General features: G+C 53.3%; 3 protein-coding genes across 3 annotated transcripts; 1 reads left to right on the top strand and 2 right to left on the bottom strand.

The window, feature by feature from the left end:
• Positions 1-532: 532 nt before the first annotated feature.
• Positions 533-1,537, bottom strand: SRS36A (SAG-related sequence SRS36A; the record flags this gene model as incomplete). The annotated part of the gene is made up of 1 exon (XM_002368525.2): positions 533-1,537. The coding sequence occupies exon 1, from the start codon at positions 1,220-1,222 to the stop codon at positions 533-535; it is 690 nt and encodes a 229-aa protein (XP_002368566.1). The 5' UTR covers positions 1,223-1,537.
• A 2,796-nt stretch (positions 1,538-4,333) lies between these two features.
• Positions 4,334-6,537, bottom strand: TGME49_292245 (hypothetical protein). Its single transcript, XM_018782164.1, has one exon. It carries the CDS (start codon positions 5,751-5,753, stop codon positions 5,286-5,288), a length of 468 nt encoding a protein of 155 aa, XP_018636488.1. The 5' UTR covers positions 5,754-6,537; the 3' UTR covers positions 4,334-5,285.
• Positions 6,538-6,750: 213 nt separating this feature from the next.
• On the top strand, positions 6,751-15,712 carry TGME49_292235 (hypothetical protein). The gene is made up of 7 exons (XM_018782163.1): positions 6,751-9,351; positions 9,865-11,916; positions 12,270-12,358; positions 12,715-12,872; positions 13,153-13,258; positions 14,045-14,427; positions 14,919-15,712. Exons 1-7 carry the CDS (start codon positions 7,879-7,881, stop codon positions 15,047-15,049), a joined length of 4,392 nt encoding a protein of 1,463 aa, XP_018636487.1. The 5' UTR covers positions 6,751-7,878; the 3' UTR covers positions 15,050-15,712.
• Positions 15,713-22,571: the final 6,859 nt, after the last annotated feature.

The following is a 22,571-nucleotide window of genomic DNA, read 5'->3' as shown; positions in this document are numbered from 1 at the left end:
GCCGTATTACAAGGACCTAAAAGCAGTTGCACTTCCCAAGCGGACTCGTCAAATCCTTCAAGAGAAGGTATCAGTTGGAGGACAAAGTGAAGTTCTGAATCAGACGCACAGACCAAGCTTTGTCCATTGTGAAGCGGACAAGCTTCATCACAAATCCAAAGAAGCATTTGGCGAAAAATGACTTGTCTCTTACCGCGACAAACTTCCACCTCACTCGTTTACCACAACGCACAATGCGAGTGATGCACAAAATGCATGCTACAGGGCGCACGTTTAAGAACTGCTTAAGATGCAGTTCAGTGTGTGCCGACAGAGACAGGCGGAGCGAAAGCCATCACAAACAATTCGAGCAAGGACAACGCCGGAGCCTGTGAGACCGCTGGTTGTGCAGTGAGTGTCACTCTCACTTTGCATGTCGGTAGCTTTACAGCTGTGTCGTTGTCACCGTCACCGTTCAAGGCTTGAACCCTGTTGTTTTCAGTGCACCCCAACACAATCCTTTCTTCCTCAACAGGAAAGCCTCCCTCTGGAATCACGAGTTTGAACGCATTACTGTCTGTGTCAACCGGCGTCCACCACCTCTCGGTGAAGCTCGGCATGAACTCAGGTTCAAGGTCTTACAGTTTTCTGTGTTGGAATTGGTGCAGTGGCAAGCAGTCAAGGAATCCTTTTCTGGGTGCATCTGTCCTTCAGTGTCACAGATGATTGTCAGAGAGTTGTTCTTGGCGTCCAGTGTTACCGCTGAAACAGTATTGTTGCTCTCTGTGCCGTAGGCGCAAATGAGGACACCATTCTTCACTGCCGAGGCCCTGGCTTTGACACTGGCAGGCACCAAGCACTCCTTCGTGCCCTGGTTGGTCCCACTTTTTCTTAAGCATCCTGCGAATAAGGTTTTGTCAATTATGGAGAATTGCTCTGTTGGAATTGTTAGAGCGTGGTCGGACGTCCACTGTGGTGCGTTGGTGCCGTGCGCCACGCCCAGAAATTCCTTGATTGTGGATACTTTGTTTCTGTTACACGCCGTCAGTGTTTCGTCATGACCTTCTCCAATGCAAATCTTACTTGTGTCGGAAGGCACAACAGTGAAACTATCTGTGGAACAGTCAACAGTGATTCCATTACTCGACTGGGACAAAGTGCAATTGTTTTCGCGGCCGCTGCCGCGGCTGCACCAGAAGGACCTGCGCACATGCACGTGGTCATCTGCTTTTCTTCCTTGCATGTGGGTCTCATTGTCGGCGTTTCTGTTGCGACAGCCCTCGAAATGTCACTGAGACAAGCGACGAACAAAGCCGCGACCCCCAACCCGAGTGCCGCCCGGGAGCAGTTGAAGAAGCGAACCCGACGCTTCATACTCGACAAATTACAACGTAAAAGACAATGCAGAATATTCAACGTTGCCGCAATTACTCACAGTGCCAAACACACACACACACAAAACATCGAGCCGACGAAAAGGACAATACCACACTTTTCTGTGAAACAATTTGTTCCGGGACACCAAGTGCCACAGAGTCACTCACGAGCAACCTAGATTCGATGAACCGTCGTCTCCGTAACGGCCCTCGGATGGCAATTGCTTCCTGCACGTAACTCACGAGCTTTTCCTTCGATGCAACTCCTTGCACGTATAAGCCACTTATGCCAGATGTGTAGACTCTTCCACGAGTCTCACAAATCAACGCCGCTCCACTCTCCTCCCAGAGTCTGGATGCACAGCTCCAAGTTCGTTTGCCTTGTTACAACCGCGCTGGCAGGAAGACCTGGTAGCCTGTCCCATCGAGGGGTATTCCAAGTTTGCCTGGAGGGTTCTGGAAAGCCAGTGAGACATTTTCTTGTTTCTTCGCAACGTCGCGCAAGTATTCGAGTAGCTAACGTCCGTACTAGCCATACGCTCCGACCTTTTAAGCAGACCGAGCAGATGGAGTGGGAAGGAGGCGTCGTCACTATTCCGTGTATGCCTAATGTGCTGTGTCTATGCGTGACTCGCTCGGGTCCTTGTCGCTTCGTTGCCGCTCGAATCTCTATCTCTGGGTCTCTGACGGCCTCTTTCGCATCCTACCGAACACCAATAGCAGATGTCTTGGCTTTCTTCCTCTGGTGCCACCCGTCGCCTTCGTTGCCTCTCTTTTTTCCCGTCCACTCATGTTCCATCTCATTCCCATTAAACAGCGTAGACTTACCTCCTCATCAGCATTCCCAGGGGAGAGGCGCTCGGTGGCGACTTCGTGTTTCCATAGAGGGCCGTATAGAGGCAAACAGAGGTGAATGCGTAACAGAGAAATAAGAATAGTGAGAAGTAAGAGCTAACGAGCAACATGGAAAAGGGCGACAGACTACACAAAGTCGATACGGTGGAACGAAAAAAAAGCACTGAATGACTTAGACTTTACAGAAACGATACATTCGGCAGAAGGACGCTGAGATGACTAACAGAAAACTTGCCATTACTGTTCACTGGTGAACATCAGCCACTGAATTGTTTATGCAGTTGGTTCTGTCGAGAAATACACTTTCGTTTTGTTCATTCGCGTCTTTCTCTTCTTGCGTGTGATTCTCTATTTCCCGCAGTCAATGTTGCTCGCGTATAGAAGGGAATGTGTTCAAAACCTATGCATTTGCCCAATGAATGGAAACATCTCCCTACTAGGTGTATCGTGTTTGAAAGTCGTGTTCTTCTGTGCCCTTCTTTCACGTCTTTCGCTTCGTCGTCTCGACTCTTTGTGATCATCTTCTTCCATGGTTTTCTTCATTCTTTGTATGCCTGTGAAGGCCGGCTCTTTCATTCGCCGTCCGTTTCTTCTCATTTTGCCTCTCCCTCCCCGTACGATCCGTCGTTAGTGTTTCAAGACGTTCCTCTTGTACGGCCTAGGCCAAATTGGATATACACTGCAGCAAACCTGCTCCTTCGTAACTTGTGCGGCTACTGGTTGTTTCCCCTGTTAAGCAATCAAGAGAAACGACATATTCGTAGTGTCGTAAACGTTCTCAGGTAAGAAGAGAAAAACATGTACGCGGAATGCAGAAGAGCAGACGGAAGAAATAAGCAGATTTGACAGTAGTGGGGGAACAGCGTTCTCCGACGACTATCTGCTGTAATGTTGCTGGTTGCTGCACAGCAGCTGTTGGCGGGCCCCGAATAACTACTGGTGACAAATTCTGTAAAAAGCCACGAGCGATCGGACACGAGAACCCCGAATAAAGATATAGGCGTAGGACGAATCGAAGGCAGATGTGAGATGCGGAAGAAGGTAGCTACGAGGACAGATGTGCATGAAAACATGGGAGAGACAGACGACAAAAGAGGATAACAAGGATGCACGAAGAAAGGGATATTCAGAGCATGGGTAACACAGCCGTTTGGCCTTTCAGTATCATACGCCATTACGTACCGCCTCTGCTATGCTTTCCTCAAACAGTGACCTGAAGGGAGTTGCAGGTCACCCTAACGCTTTTAAGTCATGAAACAACCTATTTAGTTTAACTCTCTCGCGGCAGCACCAACCGCGTGGGAACTCGAGTCAATCCACCTCTGATCTACGAGACGTCAGCTGCGTCATGACCACCGCAAGTTTCTCCTGATGGAGACTTCACCTACGAGGGAATTCCGTCCGTCAACATCTGTTCGCTTTTCCTCCAGAAGTATCTCGGAACGCACGTTTTCTGAGAGATGACAGCATTCGACCGAAACAATAAGCACTCACGAGTGAAAACGGGTCATTGCTTGTACTACTGAGCGACAGCATTTCTACCAGAGAGGAGAAACGCTGACGCGGTAGTGTACATGGGGAGAGAAAACGGTTGACATGCTTTGGACAGAACATCAAACGTACTGTAAATGTCCTCGAGTCTCTGAGATTTTGCTGTCGCGGCCGACCCGTGTGATCGTCTCGTGACACCTGAAGCCGGATCTCGTACACATGTCTTCAACCGTTTTTCATGATTGCTCTGCTATTCCTTTTTCCGTGACCCTACTGCGACACGACCCATTTGGCCACACAACGAGGAAACGGCGAAAGACCTATTCCATCGCCGTCTGTAACTCCAAACAGTTTCCCATTCCACTCCTACATTTTGTCGCTGCTATAGCCGCTCCGCTACAACTCCGCGTCTTGGATACAACTTTTTGCTCCTTCGGTGTGAGATGCGTAGAACCGAGGCACTGGGAGCAGCCGCGTGCTTCTGAGCGCACTGGTAGGTTTCCTAACTTCAAGATTTCTCGTCAACACGGTTCTGTGAGATCTGTGTTCCACGGAGTGCAGTCGCGCTGTTCATCGGCTTGGTTCTTTCGCCGGTCACAGCAAGCGTGCTTCACCGACAGGAAGAAAAAGCGATTGAGAGGATCTATACTGAGTGCTATCGCAGCCATGCCAACAGCGTAAACCTTGGATCCGCTACCTTCGAGATGTCAACCAGGAGTCGATCTCGTCGCATAGACACTCGCCAGAACAGACGCATAAATCATCCTGTCTCAGAGATGGAGACCCCCCTGCGGCTCACAGAGGAAGATTTTCGCAGTCGCACCAGAGTCTGCCAAAATCGAGGATTGTTCCCCCTTAGCCGTGGAAGTGAATCACCACAAGTTCAGCTCTCAGGTGAGCACTTTGCTGCGCACACTGAATAGATAAAACAACGCCGAGCAGGTCGAGGGGAGAGGAGGTGAAGCAGAGACGACGCACTGGAGAGAGACGATAAATGCTTATAAAGCGTATCTAAATTTGTTCAGCGTCTTTCGTGTTTCATACGAGAAGAAGGCCGAGCGCATAGCTCAGCTGCACTGAAGATTCAGCTGTTCTAAAGGTGTGCTCCATATGTGTAGGCATTCTTAGACCACACAGCGTTGCAAAAGCAACTCGAGAAGAGAAGCAGGAAAGCGACAACATGCTCGGAGTTTCGAAAGTACGAAATCTGTGTAGGCCTGTAGAGACGGCGACTCCGAGGTCCATCTGGGGCCATGCATGCGCATGTGTGTGTAGTCACGGACAAGCCAGGAGACGTTGTTTCCCTGCGGTTCGGTTCGCGGTTGCACTGGTGAAACACCATGACGTCGCGCATTTTTTTCCTCTTCTCTGCTTTCTGGCCTTTCCGGATTCGCCCCGCAAGACGCCCACAGTCACGCCCGCCTTTGCTTACATGCTGTTTGGACACACAAGCGTGGACGCGCGAAGAGAGACTCGAAAAGACAGCACCAATACAGAGGCGCCCACTTGCGGAAGGGAGCAGGTAGACCCAGTCCAAGTGTACAGACATCGCGCATGCACCCTCGTGGAGAGGTCGCGGACAAGTCAGTAGGTGACGTTTTGCCCGCCCGTGTGTTTGGTTTTCTTCTTTCTCTGTTTGGGGACCATGAGTCTGGAGTAGTCCTTCCCGCTGATCTCCTTCCCCGCTACGCGCTTCGTCCTGGACGGCTTGTCGAGCGCAGCCTCGACTGCGGCTGCGAGGGCGGAGTTGCCGTCAAGAAATCCGTGAGATCCCTTCATGCCTTTCGGCAAGTCAGGCGGGAGCACCAGCCGGTGTCTCCCTCCTGGCGACGCGGAGGACCGAGACGAAGAGGATGACGAAGGGGGAGAGGGAGCGGAAGCAGGAGAGGACGAGGATGAAGAAGAAGACGGAGACGTAGAGGAAGAAGAGAAAGAGCGAAAAGAGAGGCGAGGGGGGGGACGACCGAGAGAGGAAGCAGACAGGCGAAGAGACGACAGGAAAGCTTTGGAAGAGAGGAAGAACGCCGACGAGGAAGGCGGGAGAGGCGACATGGTTTGAGACTGGAAATAGCGAACCAAGGAGACAAGGGAGGAAAAGAACGACGGGTGAAACGAGGTAGTCTTAAAGATGTCCGCGACAGATGAACGTCTAAATATCTTGTGCTGTTATTCTGGCGTACAAGAAAAGTGATTTTTCGTACCCCTGTGCGTCAGTCAACGTTTTCTCCCTCCTGATGCTGCTGGAACTCTTTTTCCGTCGTCCTCCTTCTGGATTTCTCAAATTCACCTGCTGCGTGTATCCTTCCAAAGGCCGTCGCTGCCTCTGATCTGACACACAGCGACCAGAGAGAGCTGGCACCTGGAAGACCGCGCCGATCAGTTCGCTGCGCGAGGCGTCGATATGCGTCAGCGACGAGAAATATGCGAGCGCAGAAGGAGACTTAGACGGAAAACAGTGGGAGAGAGGAGCAGAGCAGGATGAAGAACTCGCGCAAGTTGCTTGCCGTCGCGCTGTCGCTGCGACCTCCTCCGCGGTGCTGGTCAATCTCTGAGGCTGACGGGGAACGGACGCGAACGAAGGAACTTGCCCGTCCTCCGTTCGTTTTTGCGTTTCCCACGAGTCAAGAAAACAAAGAGTTGACCACACGCTTTTCAGATATGTCTGCCCAGCTGCGGCACGCTGACTTTATGAGAAGCAACTGACAGAAGACGCGGTCGGTTTTGTCAGCCTTCTTGACTCTTTGCAGTGCACGTCCACTGAACCGTGGTCCGCCGCCCAGCGTGTGCCGCGACCCAAATGCCTTCCGCGTGGAAATAGACGATTTTTCGATTCGGAAGCCACACTTGTGTCCTTCCCTGCACTGCCTGTTTCCTTTCCGTGTATCTCGCGGGCGCCTTAGCTTTTTCCGGCTTTCCTCGCATGTGCTGCATGCATGCAGCGGGCAACGCGCGCGGCGGCCCCGAACGGCTTCTGCTCAGGGGGACGAAGGAGTCCAGGGAGCTGAAAATGAACGCATTTGCGGCTGTCAGAAGAGCTTCTCGAGGTGTGTCTCACTGTGGAATCTCGCCCGTGTCTCGGTTTCCTCTTCTTCGTTTTTCTCCCTCCGCGTCGCCGTCCCTGACAGCCGCCAGGATTCGCCTTGACTCGGCTGCTCTCTCCCGGGATCCGTGCATCGCTTTCACACCGTTGCCCCCGTTTGCCTTCCAGCTCGTGCATTTTTGCTTTTGCGAATCTCTCCTTCACATCCACACATGTGTGAACAGTTTATCCCAGGGGAAGCTTCTGTTCGCCTCGGGATTCACCTCCGCCCCCCGCCTCTCTCCCTTTTCGCCGGGAGCGCGCGACGGCCATGTGACGCCGGTGTCTTTCTTGTCCTTTGCTTCGTCTGCGTTACGCCCAAGAGGGGAGAGAAGACCCTTCGTTTCGCGCCTCTTCCAGTTCCATTCTTTCTTGTAGAGGGTGGCTTCACCGAATCCAAGACCGCCGCCTGTCCAGACAGAGCTGGAGAGAGGGAGCACCTCGACTTCTCCGTCTGCGCGTCCTCTCTTGGTTGGCCTGCGTTCTGCGGGCGGTTCTTCCCAGCGTCGCGAAAGACGAGAGATCTCTTTGCAAATATCTCGTTTCTTCAGCCACCGTGCAAGTCCACATGCACCCCAAGTCTTCCCACGACTGGTGAGATCCAGTCTCGCAGAGAGTCCTTTTCCCTCGGAGTGCAGCTCTCTTCGAAACCTCGACATTCAAAAAAAAACTTCTGTTTCTGCTGCGTTGCTTTTTTGAATACGCTTCTCGACACCTCCGTGTCATTGTCAGGTTTCGAGACCCGCTTTTGGTGTATCCACTGGTCCCTCTGTCCCCCTCCTGAACGGTGTGTGTCTGTTTTCCGTCGCATGAGCTCCTCTGTTCTGTCTCTGCCTCGCTTTCTTGCCCTTGTTTTCTCTCTTCGGTCTCTCCTCTCCACCTGCGACTTCCCGCACTCACTCCTGCTTCTCCTCCGGTCATGAACTCCGCCTTTCCTGCCTCGTTCTGGCCGCTGCCTCGCTGATCCTCTCTCCTCATCTGCCCCCCCTCCCTCCTTTCCCCCTTTCCTCCTTTCCTCCTCCTTTCCTCTTCGCCTTCGTTGCCGCCGTCGGTGGCGGTTCTTCCTTCTTGCCCTCCTACCAATCCAGAGTCGGCAGAATGACAAGCCACACAGAAGCGTCGCTGCCCGCGTCGTCTCGTCCAGCAGGTGGACAGACACCCGACGGCGCTCGCCGCGGCGGCCGAGGCAGAGACCGCGGCCAGGGCGCCTGCACCTCCACTGCCTCTCCAGATTCTTCTCGCGCTTCTGCCGCTCCTGCCGCTCCTGCGCGAGGTTCCCGCGCTCGCGGACGCGGAAGACGAAACGTCGCCTACCGACCTGTCTCTTCTTGCTCTTCCGCCTCGAAGAACGAGCCTGCGTCCTTCGCGTACTTGCTGAGGGCTTTGTTCGAGCCGGACGAGTGTGCGGAAGCTTTGTTTGCCGAGGACGCAAACGGCCAAGTGCATGCGCTTGCCCCCGCCGAGCAGGGAGGGGAGCGCAGCGAGGCGCTCGAGTGCATTCTGTGTTACGAGACTTCTTCGTGTGTCGCCGTCGGCTGTTGCCAGCATATTTGTTGCTGGCTCTGCGCTTTGCGTCTTCGTCTCTTCCCACCCTTCAATCGCGTCTGTCCATTCTGCAAGGTCTCCACGCCTTTCCTCCTCCTGCTCTACCTGCCCTCTCTCGACGTCTCCTCAGACTCCCCGCGCTTCTCTGCTCTCCTCTCGCGCAACAGCCTTCCCTCGGTGCTCGCGCGCGGCTTCCTGGCGCCACCCTTCTTCACAGAAGCCGCTGCAGCGGCTCTGCCGACCCATTTGCGCGACGAAGGCAGCGCGTTCTGCTTCTCTTCACCGGCAGTCCGCAGGCTCGTGGAGTGCGTCCTGCAGTGGCGCTGCTGGCTGCCTGCCTGTCGCGCCAAGTGGCTGCGCGACTTCGTCTTCTCCGACGACCAAGACCGACTTGAGCTGGACGTCCGGGAGGCTCTGCGGCAGAGAAAGGTCGCACAGAACGGGGAGGACGCGACGAAAACGAGGCGCGGCCGAGGCGCCGAGGCTACACGAGCTCGAGGCAACGCTAACGAAGCTGGAGGCGAAACGGGGACTTCTTCGACGCCTGCGTTTGCGTTTCCGGAGGCGACGTATTCGCCAGACGGCCCTCTGCCCTTTGGGGTCTTCTCCTCGCTGCAGCAGTTGACTGTCCACACCCAGCAGAGTCACAACGGAGAGGCGTACTGCAAGGTCTGTGTGACAGGACGGCCGCAACTGCTTCTGCTCGAACATCTGCTCTATCCGGCGGCGCTGCTCGACGTTCACCTCCAGCGAAGCGACGCGGGAGCTGGAAAGACGGGGAAAGCCGACGCCCAGGTGTACGTCCACCCCAGGTGTCGCGTCTGTCGCGAGCGCTGTCTGGACGGAGACGCGCTGCTGCTGCACGTCAAGAACAATCACTTTCACTGCGGCTTGTGCGAGGCGGATGCGGCAAACGCAGGCGGCGGAGCTGGAGACGAAAGGAGAAACGGGCAAGGCCGGCGCGGCGGAGCTGGAGGTCGCCTCACCGCCGACGGGACTCAGAAGGAAGTCGCAGACCTCATACCTGTAAGGCCGACGAGGAAACGCTTCTCGCTGGGGCGTGAGCTGGAGAAACGCTTTCCTTGGTGACCGAGACAGTTAAACCGTGTGCCTTCGTAGTTGGACACCCGAGGTGAAGCCTTTCTTTCGCTGCTGGAAAACCACCGGCCTGGCCGTCAAGCGGCGACCGAGTGCGTAGACAGAGAAGAGCGCGAAGGCGGGGAAGAGCGGCACCGCCCCATCCACATCCACGCAGCTGCATGCAAACAAACGTGGATGGATCGATCCGTTCGCAAGTGTAGACATGCACATGCATGTCGCTCTCAAGTGCTGTGAAGCAAGAATGTTCGCAAACACTCTCGAGGCTGTGTCTCTTCTTCGCCTCGAGTGAACGTCCCTTCCAAGACTCCGTTTGCGAGTTGTCCGTCGGATGTTGCGCCCCCCTCCCCCTGTCGTTGTTTCGGCGATCTCTCCGTTCTCTCTCTCTCTCTCGTTCGTCTCCGTGACTGCTCTGCGTCTGTCTTTTCTCCGGTCGTTCAGGTGTATGCGACGCTGCCTCTGCTCCAGCAACACTACCGCGAGCGCCACTACCCTTGTCCGCACACCGAGCACTGCCCGTTGACCGTTTTCCGCGAGCAGACGGAGCTCCTCGTTCACCTGGCGACCCGCCACGCAACGCCCTCTGCCTCGCTTTCTTCTTCTCGGCTCTGCGTCTCAGGCGCCGCGGCCTCCGCCTCGGCGCCAAGAGCCTCGAGCTCCGACGGCCTGGCGTCGAGCGGCTCGCGACTCTCTGTCCCTATCGCCTTGTGCTTCAACTACCGGACGTACAAGCAGGAGCAGCAAAGCCGCCAGACTCAGGGAGACAGAAGAAGAGCAAACCGACACTCCAGAGGGCCTGCGCTCCTCGACTTGCCTCGCGATCCAGAAGTCCCTCCTCCTTCGTCTTCGTCGTCTTCATCTTCTTCGTATGCTTTGTCTTCGTCGTCTTCGTCTTCTTCGTCTTCGTCTTCTTCGTCTTCATTTTCTTCGTCTTCGTCGTCTTCATCTTCTTCATCTTCTTCATCTTCTTCGTCTGCTTTGTCTTCATCTTCTTCGTCTTCGTCTTCTTCATCTTCTTCGTCTCCTTCGTCTTCGTCGTCTTCGTGTGTACGGACTGCGTCGCGAGGGCAAGAAGAGAGCGCGAGAGGAGAGAGACCTCAGGCGTTCCCCTTTCCGCCCGGTCTCGCGGTGCCGGTCTCCTCCTCTGGGAAGGCGCCCCAGTGTCTGCCTCCCGGCCTCGCTTTGGCAGCACAAGCCTCGCCGCATGCAGGGACTTCTTCCGCCGTGTTGATCGAGGGTCTCTGTCGCGCCCTCTCTTTCTCAGAAAAGGAGCAGCTGGCAGACGACTTGCACGCGGCGCATGCATATGCCAGCGCGTTCTGGAGCGCTGACGCGCTCCGGTCGGAGGACGAGGCGAAGGCGTACCTCAGGCGCGCCTTCAGGTGTACAGACAGCCTAGGACCCGCGCAGCAGCAGCAGATCCGAGACGCGCTGCGGCTGCTCCGGGAAGCCGAGAAGGCGCATGCAGAGAAGACGGCGGCTGCAGAGGCGCGGGGAGCGGACGAGGCCGCGTCGAAGAACGCGTTTCTGTCGAATGCTTTTGCGGTCTACGTGGCGCGTCTGGTCGCGGCGCTTTGGAGTTTCCCAAAAGAGGCTTCTGTCGCCTCTTGTCAGGCAAAGACGACGCCGAGCATCGTCTTCCCTCCGATCGTCGCTCATGCGTCTTCTTCGTCAACTTCTTCAGGCCGAAAGGCGTCCCCGATTTCTCCACCTTCCTCTTTCCTCGCTCGACTCCTGCTGCTCCTCGTCCTGGGAGCGGGGCCTGAGGCCTCGCCGCAGACGCGAAGCGCGGGCGAGAGAGGCGGGAGTGAAGCGTCGACTGAGCAGCGCGTGCAGCTGCTCCTCGATGGCTTGAAGACGGCACTCGAGGCAGTGACGAGCTTCGTCTCCGCGAGCCTCGAGTCCACCAGCAAGGCTGACAGTGTCTCTCCGAAGGAAGGAACCGAACAGAGAGAGAGAGGCGAACGGGGAGGCGGCCAGAGAGGAGAGGAGGAAGGGAAGGACTTTCCTGGACGGCGTCACAGTGAGGAGGCAGGCGGCGCGGAGACGGCTCGAGACGAAAGGGAAGAGAAGAAGAGGGTGGAGCGAGAGAGGCGGGACCCAGCCGGTATTCCCGAGTCGAAGAAGAGGAACTTCTTGCCTCTCTGGGAGGCGGACAGAGAAAACGTTGTGCTGGGTCCGGACAAGAACTACTTGCAGGCACTCACTTGGGTCGTCGAGCGCATCTGTTGTCTCGAGGAGGAGGAAGAAGAGGAAGAAGACGACCGAGGAGGGAAGCAGTCTCTCGGTGTGCCTCAGCAACTGAAGAAGGGAGGGAGACAGCGCGGCGGTCGACTGCCGCAGAACCGCATGCAGCCGCCCAAGCGCGCAGCGTGGAACGTCGAGGCCGAGCACAGTGGAGACAAGCGCATGTCGCACCAGCAAAAGAAAAAGGGGAAGGAACGCGCAGACCTTCAGGCCGCCCTCAGAGATGCTGTCGCCCTGCGGACCCAGGTGAGTCCGAAAACGGAGTGGAGAGAGAGACGAGGAGACGAGCGACACGGAGAAGCGGACGGTTCAGCTGGCAGCAAGACGGGAGCGAGGGGCAAAGCGACCGGAGAAGAGAGTCGTGGAAAAATGCGATGGGGGGAGGGCGCGGGACTCCCTCTTGAGCTGCAGAGGTGAGAGCAGCGAGAACTGTCGAGACGAAAAGAGATGCCAGGAAGGAACAGAATGGCGAGAAGGCCACCGCAGGAACGTTCGAACGGAGGACTCCGGAAAAGTGGAAGAACATTTGAATGAAGCTGTCCAAAAAGCGAGCTGACTCACTCCCTTTCCCTCGATGTCCCATTCTGGTGTATGTACAGCCCGAACTGCAGCAGCTGGCTCTCCTCTCCCGCGACCTTGCGCCCTTCATTCAAAGCACGCGTCTGTTGGAAGACATCCAGGCCCTTGGGTAATTCTTTGTCGAGAGGAGGGTGCGAAGGCTCTTCTGTCGAGAAACCGTTTTCCTCACCGTCTCTTGCTCTGAGACGAGATGCTTGCGGTCCTTCCCGCCGTGTTCGAACTCTTCTTGTGCATCGACTGAGAAGGGAGGGATGAGAACGGACCGCGGAACTGGCGTTCTGTCTCTCTGTGTCTTCTCTCGGGGTCGAGTTTGGCGGTGCACGCGAGACAGGCAGACGTCGGTGCGACCTGCCGAGTTTTCTCACCTTTGCGGTTTTCATGGAAGAACTTCTTTCCTGTCGGTCGGAAGAGAGCTTTGGGGAACTGCACGACGTTTGTGTGAAACTTCCATCCTATGTTTTCCAGGCCAACGTTTTATCGCTTGAGAGCGAGTGTGGACCAAGGAGGCGCCGTCGCCTGCTGGTTCGAGCGCTGTCAGGCAGCGCTCGGCCCGATCACGGACGACGAGGCGCGAACTCTCCTGCTCTACCTTCGAGCTGCGGCGACTCAGCAGCCCCAGCGTGGTGAGAACGGAGGGAGAACAAGGATAAGCTTCTGCATGTCGAAACTGATGAGGGACGTCTCGCACTATGTCGGGATGTCGGGCGCGGAAGAGCTCTCAACAGTAGTTCTGCGTCCGGCTTCGTGTGCCCGCCTTAGATGCACTTCTCGCAACACAGCGCCCTGACAAGCCGCCTCTGAGTCTTGCGTCTGAGTCTCGACACTGGCCTCGCCTTCTCTCACTCTCGCGTTCAGATGTGCTTCACAGGCATTCGATGCATTCTCGCTGCTTCTGTCTTTCAGAGCAGCTGGAAGAGTTTCCCTCGCTCTACTCAACCGCGCCGCCAGCCGCCGCCCGGGGCGCTTCGGCAGCCCCGCGAAGGAAGGAAGGAGCTTCTCAAGGAGTCTGGTGAGGCGTCAGAGAGAAACATTTTCAGGCCTGCATGCGTAACAAACAGTACTCGGATGCGCTCAACTTAGAATCTAACTCGTATGGATGCACAGAGACATATCGTGAATCTAGCTGCCTATGGTCAATTGCATCTCGAAGATATCTATCTATATATGTATAAAGAGAGATAGATACAGATATATAGGCATCGATAGATGCATGGGTGTATCTTGGCGTTTATCGATATATCCATTTGTATCTGTTCGTCTTGGTCTATGGGTTAATCTATATGCATGCGGACGTTTTGACTTTTTTCGGATGTAGGCGTAGAGGTTGACAAAGAAGGAAAAATGGATTTTCTTGAGTGCGTGGAGAAGCATGTCTGTCGATGTGCACACATGGCCAGCGTGTGGAGAACTAGCTGAGTGTCGCTACGGCGAGTCTGTCACTTGTTTTTTTTCACGACCAACATTGGTCGCTTCGAGGCAAATTGTGAATTTCTGCGATTTGATGCGCATCTCTCTACGCATTCGCTTCTTAACCTCTTTCCGGCGTTTCACCTTCCCGCTCTCTTTGCTTCCTCGCGAGGACCTGCAAGCCGATGGGCTGCGTGATTTCGGGAGAGCGAACAACCGCGCGACCGGCGCTTGTTGCTTGTGTGCAGTCGCGAGTCTCTTCGGCCTGCAGTAATCTGCTTTCTGCATGCTTGGTAAAGGAGTTGGTGCTGTCCCCGACTGATGAGTGCCCAAAGCGACTCGGTTCCTTGCATTTGGCGTCCTTTCATCTCTGGTGTCTCCTCTTCAGGGTCCGCCCCGGCGCTGGGTCTTCTCCCTTCGACGCCGCTAGCCGGTCGACCCATTTCCCTGCCCTTCCTTCTGCTCCCCAAAGAGCTTCTTCTCCGCAAGCGAAGCCCAGAAATCTCTGGACGAGCTCCGCCGCGCTTCCCTCGAGTCCTTCTTCTGCCTCTTCGTCTTCTTCGTCTTCTCCTCCTTCGTCTTCTTCTGCGAGGACTGCTGGTTGGTCTTCTTCTTCCGCTGCGTACCCGCCTTTGCCTGCGCCTCCTCCTGACACAAACAGCTCTTTTTCTGTCAAGAAGGAAGGCCAAGGAGGTCCACGAGACTCGCGAGCGGGAGGCGCCAACGTCTGGGGTCGCAGCGACTTCCGCGCGGAAGCAGAAGAAACAGAAGGTACGATCTGTTCGCTGACACAGAAAAACTCTTCGTGAAAAAAGTGAACGGGAAAGGCAGAGGTGGGGACCATACCGACACACAAAATTCGCAACATACACACACACAGTCGATGCTCAAGGCGTCTTCGTACATATTCCTTTGTACACCTATCCTTGTGCTTAAAATCTATAGATACGTACATATGTGGACATCATTACTATTCATGTACCTGTGTAGATAGATATGTTTGTCCATTTCGGTTTACGGTTTACTTATATATATATATATATATATATATATATATATACTTTCATATGTGGACATATTCTCACTATACAGGTGCGCATGTGAGCTTGTCCACGTATACTATATATATATATATATATATATATATATATATCTACGTATATGTGAACCTGTGTACCTGTGAAGATCGATATGCTTCTTCGTTTGGGTTGAATCTGTTTTCACGGCTGGGGCTCTCTTCTTGTTGCCTGTGCGGTGAGCAGAGGAGAAGATTTCCTGCCCGGCGTGTACATACGCCAACGCGTCGACCCGGACTGCCTGTCAGTTGTGCGGTCACACCTTGAGTGCGAAGAAGGGAGGAAAGGGGAAGCGAACGTTGCTTCACTTCGGATAGCGTTCGGAACTGTCGGCAAGAGCACAACGGCGACAGCCAGTGCAGAGTGTCTCCGAGAGCGTCCTCACTTCCAGAGAAGCTTTCTCGGCAGAAAGAGCCTTTCTTTTGTCTCTCTCCCGGAGCGCTCGCTCTCCCCACGCAAAGCGTTGCGTCCCGCGGACTCGCGCTTCACGAAACCAAAAGCGTGAACAGAGGCGTAGAGCTGGAGACCCAGACAAAGACACAGGAGACTCGAAAAGAGCTCCGCAAGAAGTCCGGAACAAGGAAAGGCGGCGGCTGCGGGGAAGGCCAACACCCGCGCGCGAACAGCGGGTGCCTGCGAAGGGAAAAAGAGGTTATGGATGTCCGTATGAGCATGTCGGGCAATTGTGCATGTGTGTAAAAACGCAGCTGAAATCCGTTGAACACGGCTGGATAGAGGGCTTCCAGTTCGGCTTGTCTGAGTACTTGTGTGTGTGTGTGTGTGTTTGTACGGTGGCAAAGCGGTGCCTACATTGAGAGGGACCCGCGAGGAAGAAGATCTTTCGCCTTCTCGTTCGCTCACGCGTAAAACAAGTTGCGTCACAACCGCGGATTCTACAAATGTGTGTGCTGGGCATCACCACAGTCCTTCACGCACTCAACGTGAAGCTCATGAAACGCTCAGTAGAACTTCGACCCAGCGAAAACGCGGATCTTCCGCCCTCGACCAGGAATCCAGCGCGCAGCGGGAGAAAGGAGAGAATGAGCGCAGGGCTGCCGTGTGCCGACAGGAAAAAACTGACGCTTCCGCACACCGTTCCGCACACCGCCCCTGCGGCAAAGAGATCTACGACGGTGGCATCTTAGCGGCTAGAAGAATGTGTCAGCTTGTTCGGGACAGTAGATCCTGCACTGTGGACGTGGAACTTGGACCTTCAGTGGTCGGCGTGTATAGGCGAGCACCGTTTCTTTCGCTGTAAAAAACGGGCGTTCGCCGGTGAGTAAAATGGTAGTTTGAAGGGTGGGGAAATCAGACATGCGTGTCTGAGAAGCCCCAAGAGCCTCTCACTGAGCGAGAGTGAAGAGACAGAGTTATGCAGAGCTGTGTCAAAATCACAGAAACTGGATGGCCCTCTCTGGCGTTACGTTTCGGCCAGTTGCGACTGATGGGTTCGTCAACTTCGACTAAGATAAGCAGCAGCAGGACGTGAATTGAGGATGCTGCATGCTACAGCTGCCTCGTACCTTTTGACGCCGAATAATCATTGTTACTCTAGCATACAGCTATTCATCAGAAGCATCTTGTGCATTCGCTAGACTTCAACATTTGCGTAGATGTGCCGGCGGGATGGGCACTGAAAAAAATGTTGCATGCTACAACAGCGACACACAGGTGCACCGTTGTTTTCGGTATGGACGTTTGCCTATCGGGGTATAGACACGAGAGAAGTAGGAACGCATAGATATGTCGCAGAAGATGGGGAGGTAAACAGACGACATTCATGACGACAGAGGCTGGTTGACGGCAGAGAAATGCGAGCAGAAGAAGCTTGGGATCAAACCACAGGTTTCATTGGATGGAGTGTCTTTTAGCGCTGCATAACGCGCCAAAGGATACCACTAAGTTACGGTATCAACAGATGCCTGTGATGTTAAGGACCCTAAGAAAGGCTATGACGAAGCTGGATTGGTGATGCACGGACATAATCATCTTGGGGGCCACTGTGGAGTTCGTTTTCAAGTTCCACCGACGGTTGTCACACTGCAAGGCGCGGAAGACTTGAGAGGAGCAAACGTTTCCCGATACGATGTCACTGAGCAGGCTGGGCTCTGAATCACAGTTTTTTCTTTGAACATTATCAAATTCAGCGACAGAATGCAACGTGGATCGTTGTCCAATAGCAACACTTCATTTCTTTTCTCAAAGGGCGCGCTCAGAATCTTTTGTGCTTACACACAACGGACAGGGGGAGCCCAGAGACGCACGTCTGAGCGCTGCGATTGGTTCCCTCACGCAGAAATGCTCTATATAAATCTTTGTGATATTACGGTGGAAACATGACAGAAGGAATGTCTGAGAAAATTGAACTTCCAACCTACACACCGAACAAACACTGACTCATCAGTATCTCTTCACATGCACTTGAGCATTTGTACATACTTATGTAGACACACATGGCAGAAAATACAGTAATGCCTGAGAAGGAGAACTTGCGCCTTTGTTAGAGTCATCCTTTGCCAGATTCACAGTGAGGGAACCGTGGGGAAGTTCCGTTTTCCAACGAACTTGCAAAACGTTTTACTGCTGCGACTATGGACCTTGTAGGGGATGCGCTTCCCTCGCATCTCGATTGTTCCCGATTTTTTTCCTGTGTTGTCTCAGCATTGTCCCTACAGGGTTCCCTCGACAGACAATCGTACTGATGCATGCGTTTTCACTGCCTCATTTTGGTGGCCTTCTACTTTCTCAGACGCCTCCCAGGGGCTCGAGTTCTCGCGGCAGGCGACTGTGTTTGATGGAGGTGCACAGGCCGCTGTGTCTGCCTCTTTGAAGAGGAAAACTTTCAGAAAATTCCCTGCGTGTTGGGTAATACCGAGCTGGAAAGTGAAGATCTGTTGGCAGAACGGACCCACAGGAAGCACTCGCTTCCGTTCGCCATAACAACTTGGAAATCCTGGCTCTCTCAGCTCTCTCGCTCTCGGGTGCAACTTGGTCCTGCGATTCTGCACGACCTACACGCTCCTCTCTTCCCTCCCGGTCACGTTCTACTTCTGCAAGTTGTCCATTCGTCAGGAACTTTTCTCCTTCACGCGCTTCCTTTTCTGCGTTTTCGCCGCCTCGCCGACAGTGCCAAGCCAGCGAAGGCTCCGGGGACGGGTGGCGCCAGTTGCTGGCTTTGACGGGGAAGGGAACAGCGGTGCTAGCGCAGCCGCTAACAGAAACGACAGATGCACCCCACCGGCGAAAAGAATGTAAACAATTCAGAAAAAGATGACACAATGTGCGCATACATTATGGTGGAGCGGTCGCACTCGGAAGGGAACAGCAAATCGTGTGTTTTACGTGGTTCTCTTATCCAAGAGATTTCCTTGCGACCTATTTGAGAACTGTGTGTAGACCGAGACAGTAAATCGTGTTCTAAGCGTTCAGACCGTCTCCGCAGACAGGCGCCACGGCATCATTCCAAGTAGTTTTCTTTGACTCTCTTGCGGAAGCAATTCCATAACAAACTTGTGCAGCTTTTAAACATGTTTCACTCGCGAAGCAGAAAACACAGAGAAATTGACCTGGCTGTCTGGAGCTCATTCCTGGAATCTTCACTACTCTAGATACTCTAGTGCCTCTGTTTATTTGATGTGAGTTGTACATTTTCACATCTAGGATCTGTTCTAGGACGCAAGTAACCTTTCCATCCACAAGTGCTTCAGCAACAAAACACCTCAACACAACTGAATGTCTCTAACAGATGAAATATATGTATATATAGCATAGGTATATGTATTCAAGTGTCAAAAGGGTACATGTATATATTCACATGTGGTGTAGCGAGAAACACGAAACCGTTATAAGCGTAACATGTAGAGAAGTAGGTTCCGTAGTTGTCCGATTTCTCTTGAGCAGAGCCTGGTTGACCAACGTACGTTTTTGCGCATGCCTCTCGAGCTTCGAGGGCTTCCCTGGCCTTTGCATGCAAGATGGGGCAGTCATCGAGCTTCACAAAAATCTTTCTGGCGTGGGTTCTGCTTGCACTACCGAGAGCCAAGGCTTCGCCGATCGAAGGCACATCTGCGCTGTCTGCTCTCGGTGCGTTTGTCAGCCGCCACATACCGTCCAGGCGACTATACTCGGTCAGGAAAAAAAGCTGTGAAGTTGGAGGCCTGGAACACCGAACCACACTGACCTCTTCAACGTATATATATCTATATATATATCTATATATATATATATAATATATAGATATAGATATGTGCATACATAGGACATGACCCTCTCTCTCTCTATATATATATATATACATATGTTAACTTGTGTGTGATGAATAAGTATTTGTGCCGACGTCTTCATCGCCCTGGTTGCCAGATATCTTGGTTTCGCGACATATTGTATACGAAAAATCTCTCTCTGGCGACATTTCTTGATTGCCCTCTCTATCTCGGCTAGCTGCGTCTGATTATTTTTTCCTCAACATAAATATGAATATATCTATCAATTTTCCTCTGTACACATACACATGGATAGTTATGCGTATACGCGCGTGGTTCTTCGTCTCTGTGTATACAGCCGCGTGGATCCATGTGTATGTTACTCGAGTCGCTTTCGTCTCTTTTCGCGTTTCTCGTCCGCGATTTCTGCCACAGTTTCCCTCTGATTTTTCTCTTCAATAAAGAACAGGAACGAAGAACACCAAAAAGGCGACGGGGAACGCGCTCTTGGGCTTCTTTGTCGCTTGCGTCGTAGCTTGGTGGGGCCTCACTTCCAAACACATGCACCGTTGAGTCCATACACAGTTCTTTGTGATGCGTTCCCTTCGTTTTCGTCTGTCCCCCTCTTCCTCTCCTTACAAAGGTCGATGATTCTGTAGCTGTCTTCGCAGTTCCTCTCGCGCCGAGCTGGGCTTGCGGTCCGTGCCTGGCGTTGGGGAGGAAGGGAAAGTGATGCTCTCAAACGAAATCGACATTCTTGGAAAATGCCTCGAACACGCAAGTGGTTCCCGAGACAAAAGCTGAAGAGACGATTGGGAGTGGTCGGCCACCGCAAAAACAACCGTCAGTGCAACCGCTTCTCCTAGTCTTTTTCGCTCGAGTTCTTTCAGCGTTTTGCGAGACCGAGAGAACTACAGCAAGCGGCTCAGAAGTGCATGCATCTGTACACAAATAAGTGAAGCAAAGCTTTATTATGATTGGGTCAACATAAGCCGATACTCCCCATCGTTCTGAGATTGCGGGCCACTGCTTGTGTTCGCGAAGGATTCACAAACGCAGTTCTGCCAAGCTGCTACTCACGAGAGTTGCGCCTCCGTTACATACGCTGACCTTTGTGGCAGTAAACACGTATGGAACAGACAATCGAAGACAGAAGCGGAGGCACATATGTGTGTACTAACGCAGACAGGTCTAGCGTTTCGATATAAATGGCATATGTCAAGGTCGGGCAGCTTGAATCGATAGCCTCCTTGCCTCGAAAGCAACTCAGCTGTCGTGTCGCTTTCGGCGGCTTCTGTGTGGCTCGAGTAATGAGTTTTGTTTTCACACGTACACGAGTAAGTTTCTGGAGATTTACTTGTCTCGTTTGCATGTCTTTGTCGCTGACTTTGAAAAGCTCTTTCTCTGCACACGCAAATACACTTGAAGTCTGTGCTTACGCATTTCTCACTAAAAAGGTGTGTCAACGCTACGCTTTTGTCGACGCGGTGGGACACTGTGGGGAACTTCTGCCTTTTGCTTCTTTCACTCTTGCCATGCTTTCGTGTCTTTCCGTCTAAATGCCCTGGTCCTTTCTGGCTTCCGGAGAGCAGTCGTGTGGATTGCGGCCGAAAGGCCAGTCGAAACTGAAAACCTCCCGTTGCTCCTCCCCGCCCAGAACAGTTACCTGCTCGCTCGTTTCCGCGCCTGGCCTGTGTTCGTTTTTCGGCAAACCCTTCTGTCTTTTGCGCGTCCCTTTTTTTCCTCGAACGCTTCGCACTTAACGCCACAAACGGTGAGGGCCGCGAGAGGCCGCGCGACTCTCTGTGGGGGCCCCCCAACAAACAGAGGGAACCTTCCTTTATGATGAGAAACTGCTTCACAGAGACCGTTTCCTCAGTACCAGAATGGTGCTCTTTTCAGTGAGGAGAAACGGTCACCACTGAAAGGGAGAAGGGACACTGGAAGACGCAAACAGGGCTGAAAAAATCGACAGCACTTGAGTGCTTGCAGACACAGGATGACTGCGTGTGGGAGCGCATGCCGTCCAGATTGGCCAGTCGCTGTCACTGAACAGAAAAGACCGGACTTGTCTGATTTATTCCGTGTTGTCTTCTCTCGCATTTGTAACCACATCTGCAAGCCAGATATGCGCGCGGTAAAACAGGATATGGCAAAGGGAAAACGGGTGATTGGGGTATCCGGGACTTACGAGCAAACGTGCGGAGACTTGCTGCATGTGTATCGACGAAATGACACGGAAAATACCACGAATCATGAAACTGGAAAAGTCTGACGGCTCTGGTCACTTCGCTCTTTTCACTTTTTCTCTCGTTTGCTGCCGGCGACAACAACAAGGTGCGGCGATGCTCCCAAGTGATGACACAGTAAACAGCAGAACTGCACGGACCCGAACTCACAGCCTGCAAGCACACCTCCGTAAGGCTGTTGTTTATTTGATACATTGTGTGCGTTTACTGTGGAAGAAACATTAGGGGAAAGACACGGTAAAGGTGCATCGACGACCAGACGCTGTGTTCCTGGAAAGGCAATTGTGTCCTAATTGCAGTCCAGCACCTCCTTTCGCATCAACACAAGCCGATAGAGCAGGCCTTCGAGAGCCATACGCCTTTCCCCCTTTAGAAACACGTGACCACGGTACGAAAGAAACAAAGAAGCGAAGCGTTTCGTTTTGTGTCGCTGAGAGGAACTTCGAGTCCTCCAGTGGCTAGGACAGTGTTGTCACGGTCATGAGGCAAAGAGCTGCAGGCACTGCTGCGTCTGTCTTTCTTGGTGGAGTGAGCCCTCTATTCAGCAAACATGCTAGGAATGAATGCTTGATGAGCATGCGTCTCGGCCACCAGTTCTGAAGTGTCTCTAACTCAACGTTCCTCACTCGTGAAACAGTTTCTGACAGACAGTCCTCTCGAGTCCTTCGTACTCCACAACGCAAGCAACCGCACCTGTCCTCTGAGGCTGTCTTGCTCGTCCAAATGGACAACACGACCTATTCACGACAAAGAGATTAACGACGAGAAGGTTTCCCAAGGAGTACAAACGCCGCTGTGACGTATTCTTTACGAGGGTTTGGGGGGGAAAGTGTGCTGCACTTCAGCACTGGCTCGCGAAGCGGAGCAGGATAGTTGAGCTGGAAATGTGGGACACCAGTGCTTCCATAGAAAACGCCCAGAACGACATCTGGAGTCTGGGAATGGTGACTGTTGACACATGCAGTGGAATCTTTGGCCTGGAAAATAGGTAAAATTGATATAAAGGCGTTTTTTTCGGGACTTGGCGACTACGTTCCCACTCTCGAAGACCGTGGGTTTCGTCCCTTCTGGCGGGAGCTGTGACTGCTCCATCTAGACGGCTGCAGTTGTGGCACCTTGGTGCATTTGTTGGCATTCAACATCTGAAGAAGTAGCAGCAGGATGGGAACTGACGGCGTTGCCTGCCACAACAGCCTCGTGCCTCTGTACCCTCTTAATCAACCACCGCTGCTCTAGAGTTTAGACACTCTTCAGAAGCATCCTGTGTATTTGCTAGCACTCATAACATGCATACATTCATAGACAGGATGGGAAGATGGGGAGCGCTGCATGCTACAAGAGCCTCTTTCGTATCCTTGCGTTGTTCTGTAATTCGCATGACTCGACGA

The sequence above is a fragment of the Toxoplasma gondii genome, chromosome IX (genome assembly GCF_000006565.2).
Source record: "Toxoplasma gondii ME49 chromosome IX, whole genome shotgun sequence".
Taxonomy (NCBI): domain Eukaryota; phylum Apicomplexa; class Conoidasida; order Eucoccidiorida; family Sarcocystidae; genus Toxoplasma; species Toxoplasma gondii.
This window is presented reverse-complemented; position numbering and strand designations above follow the sequence as displayed.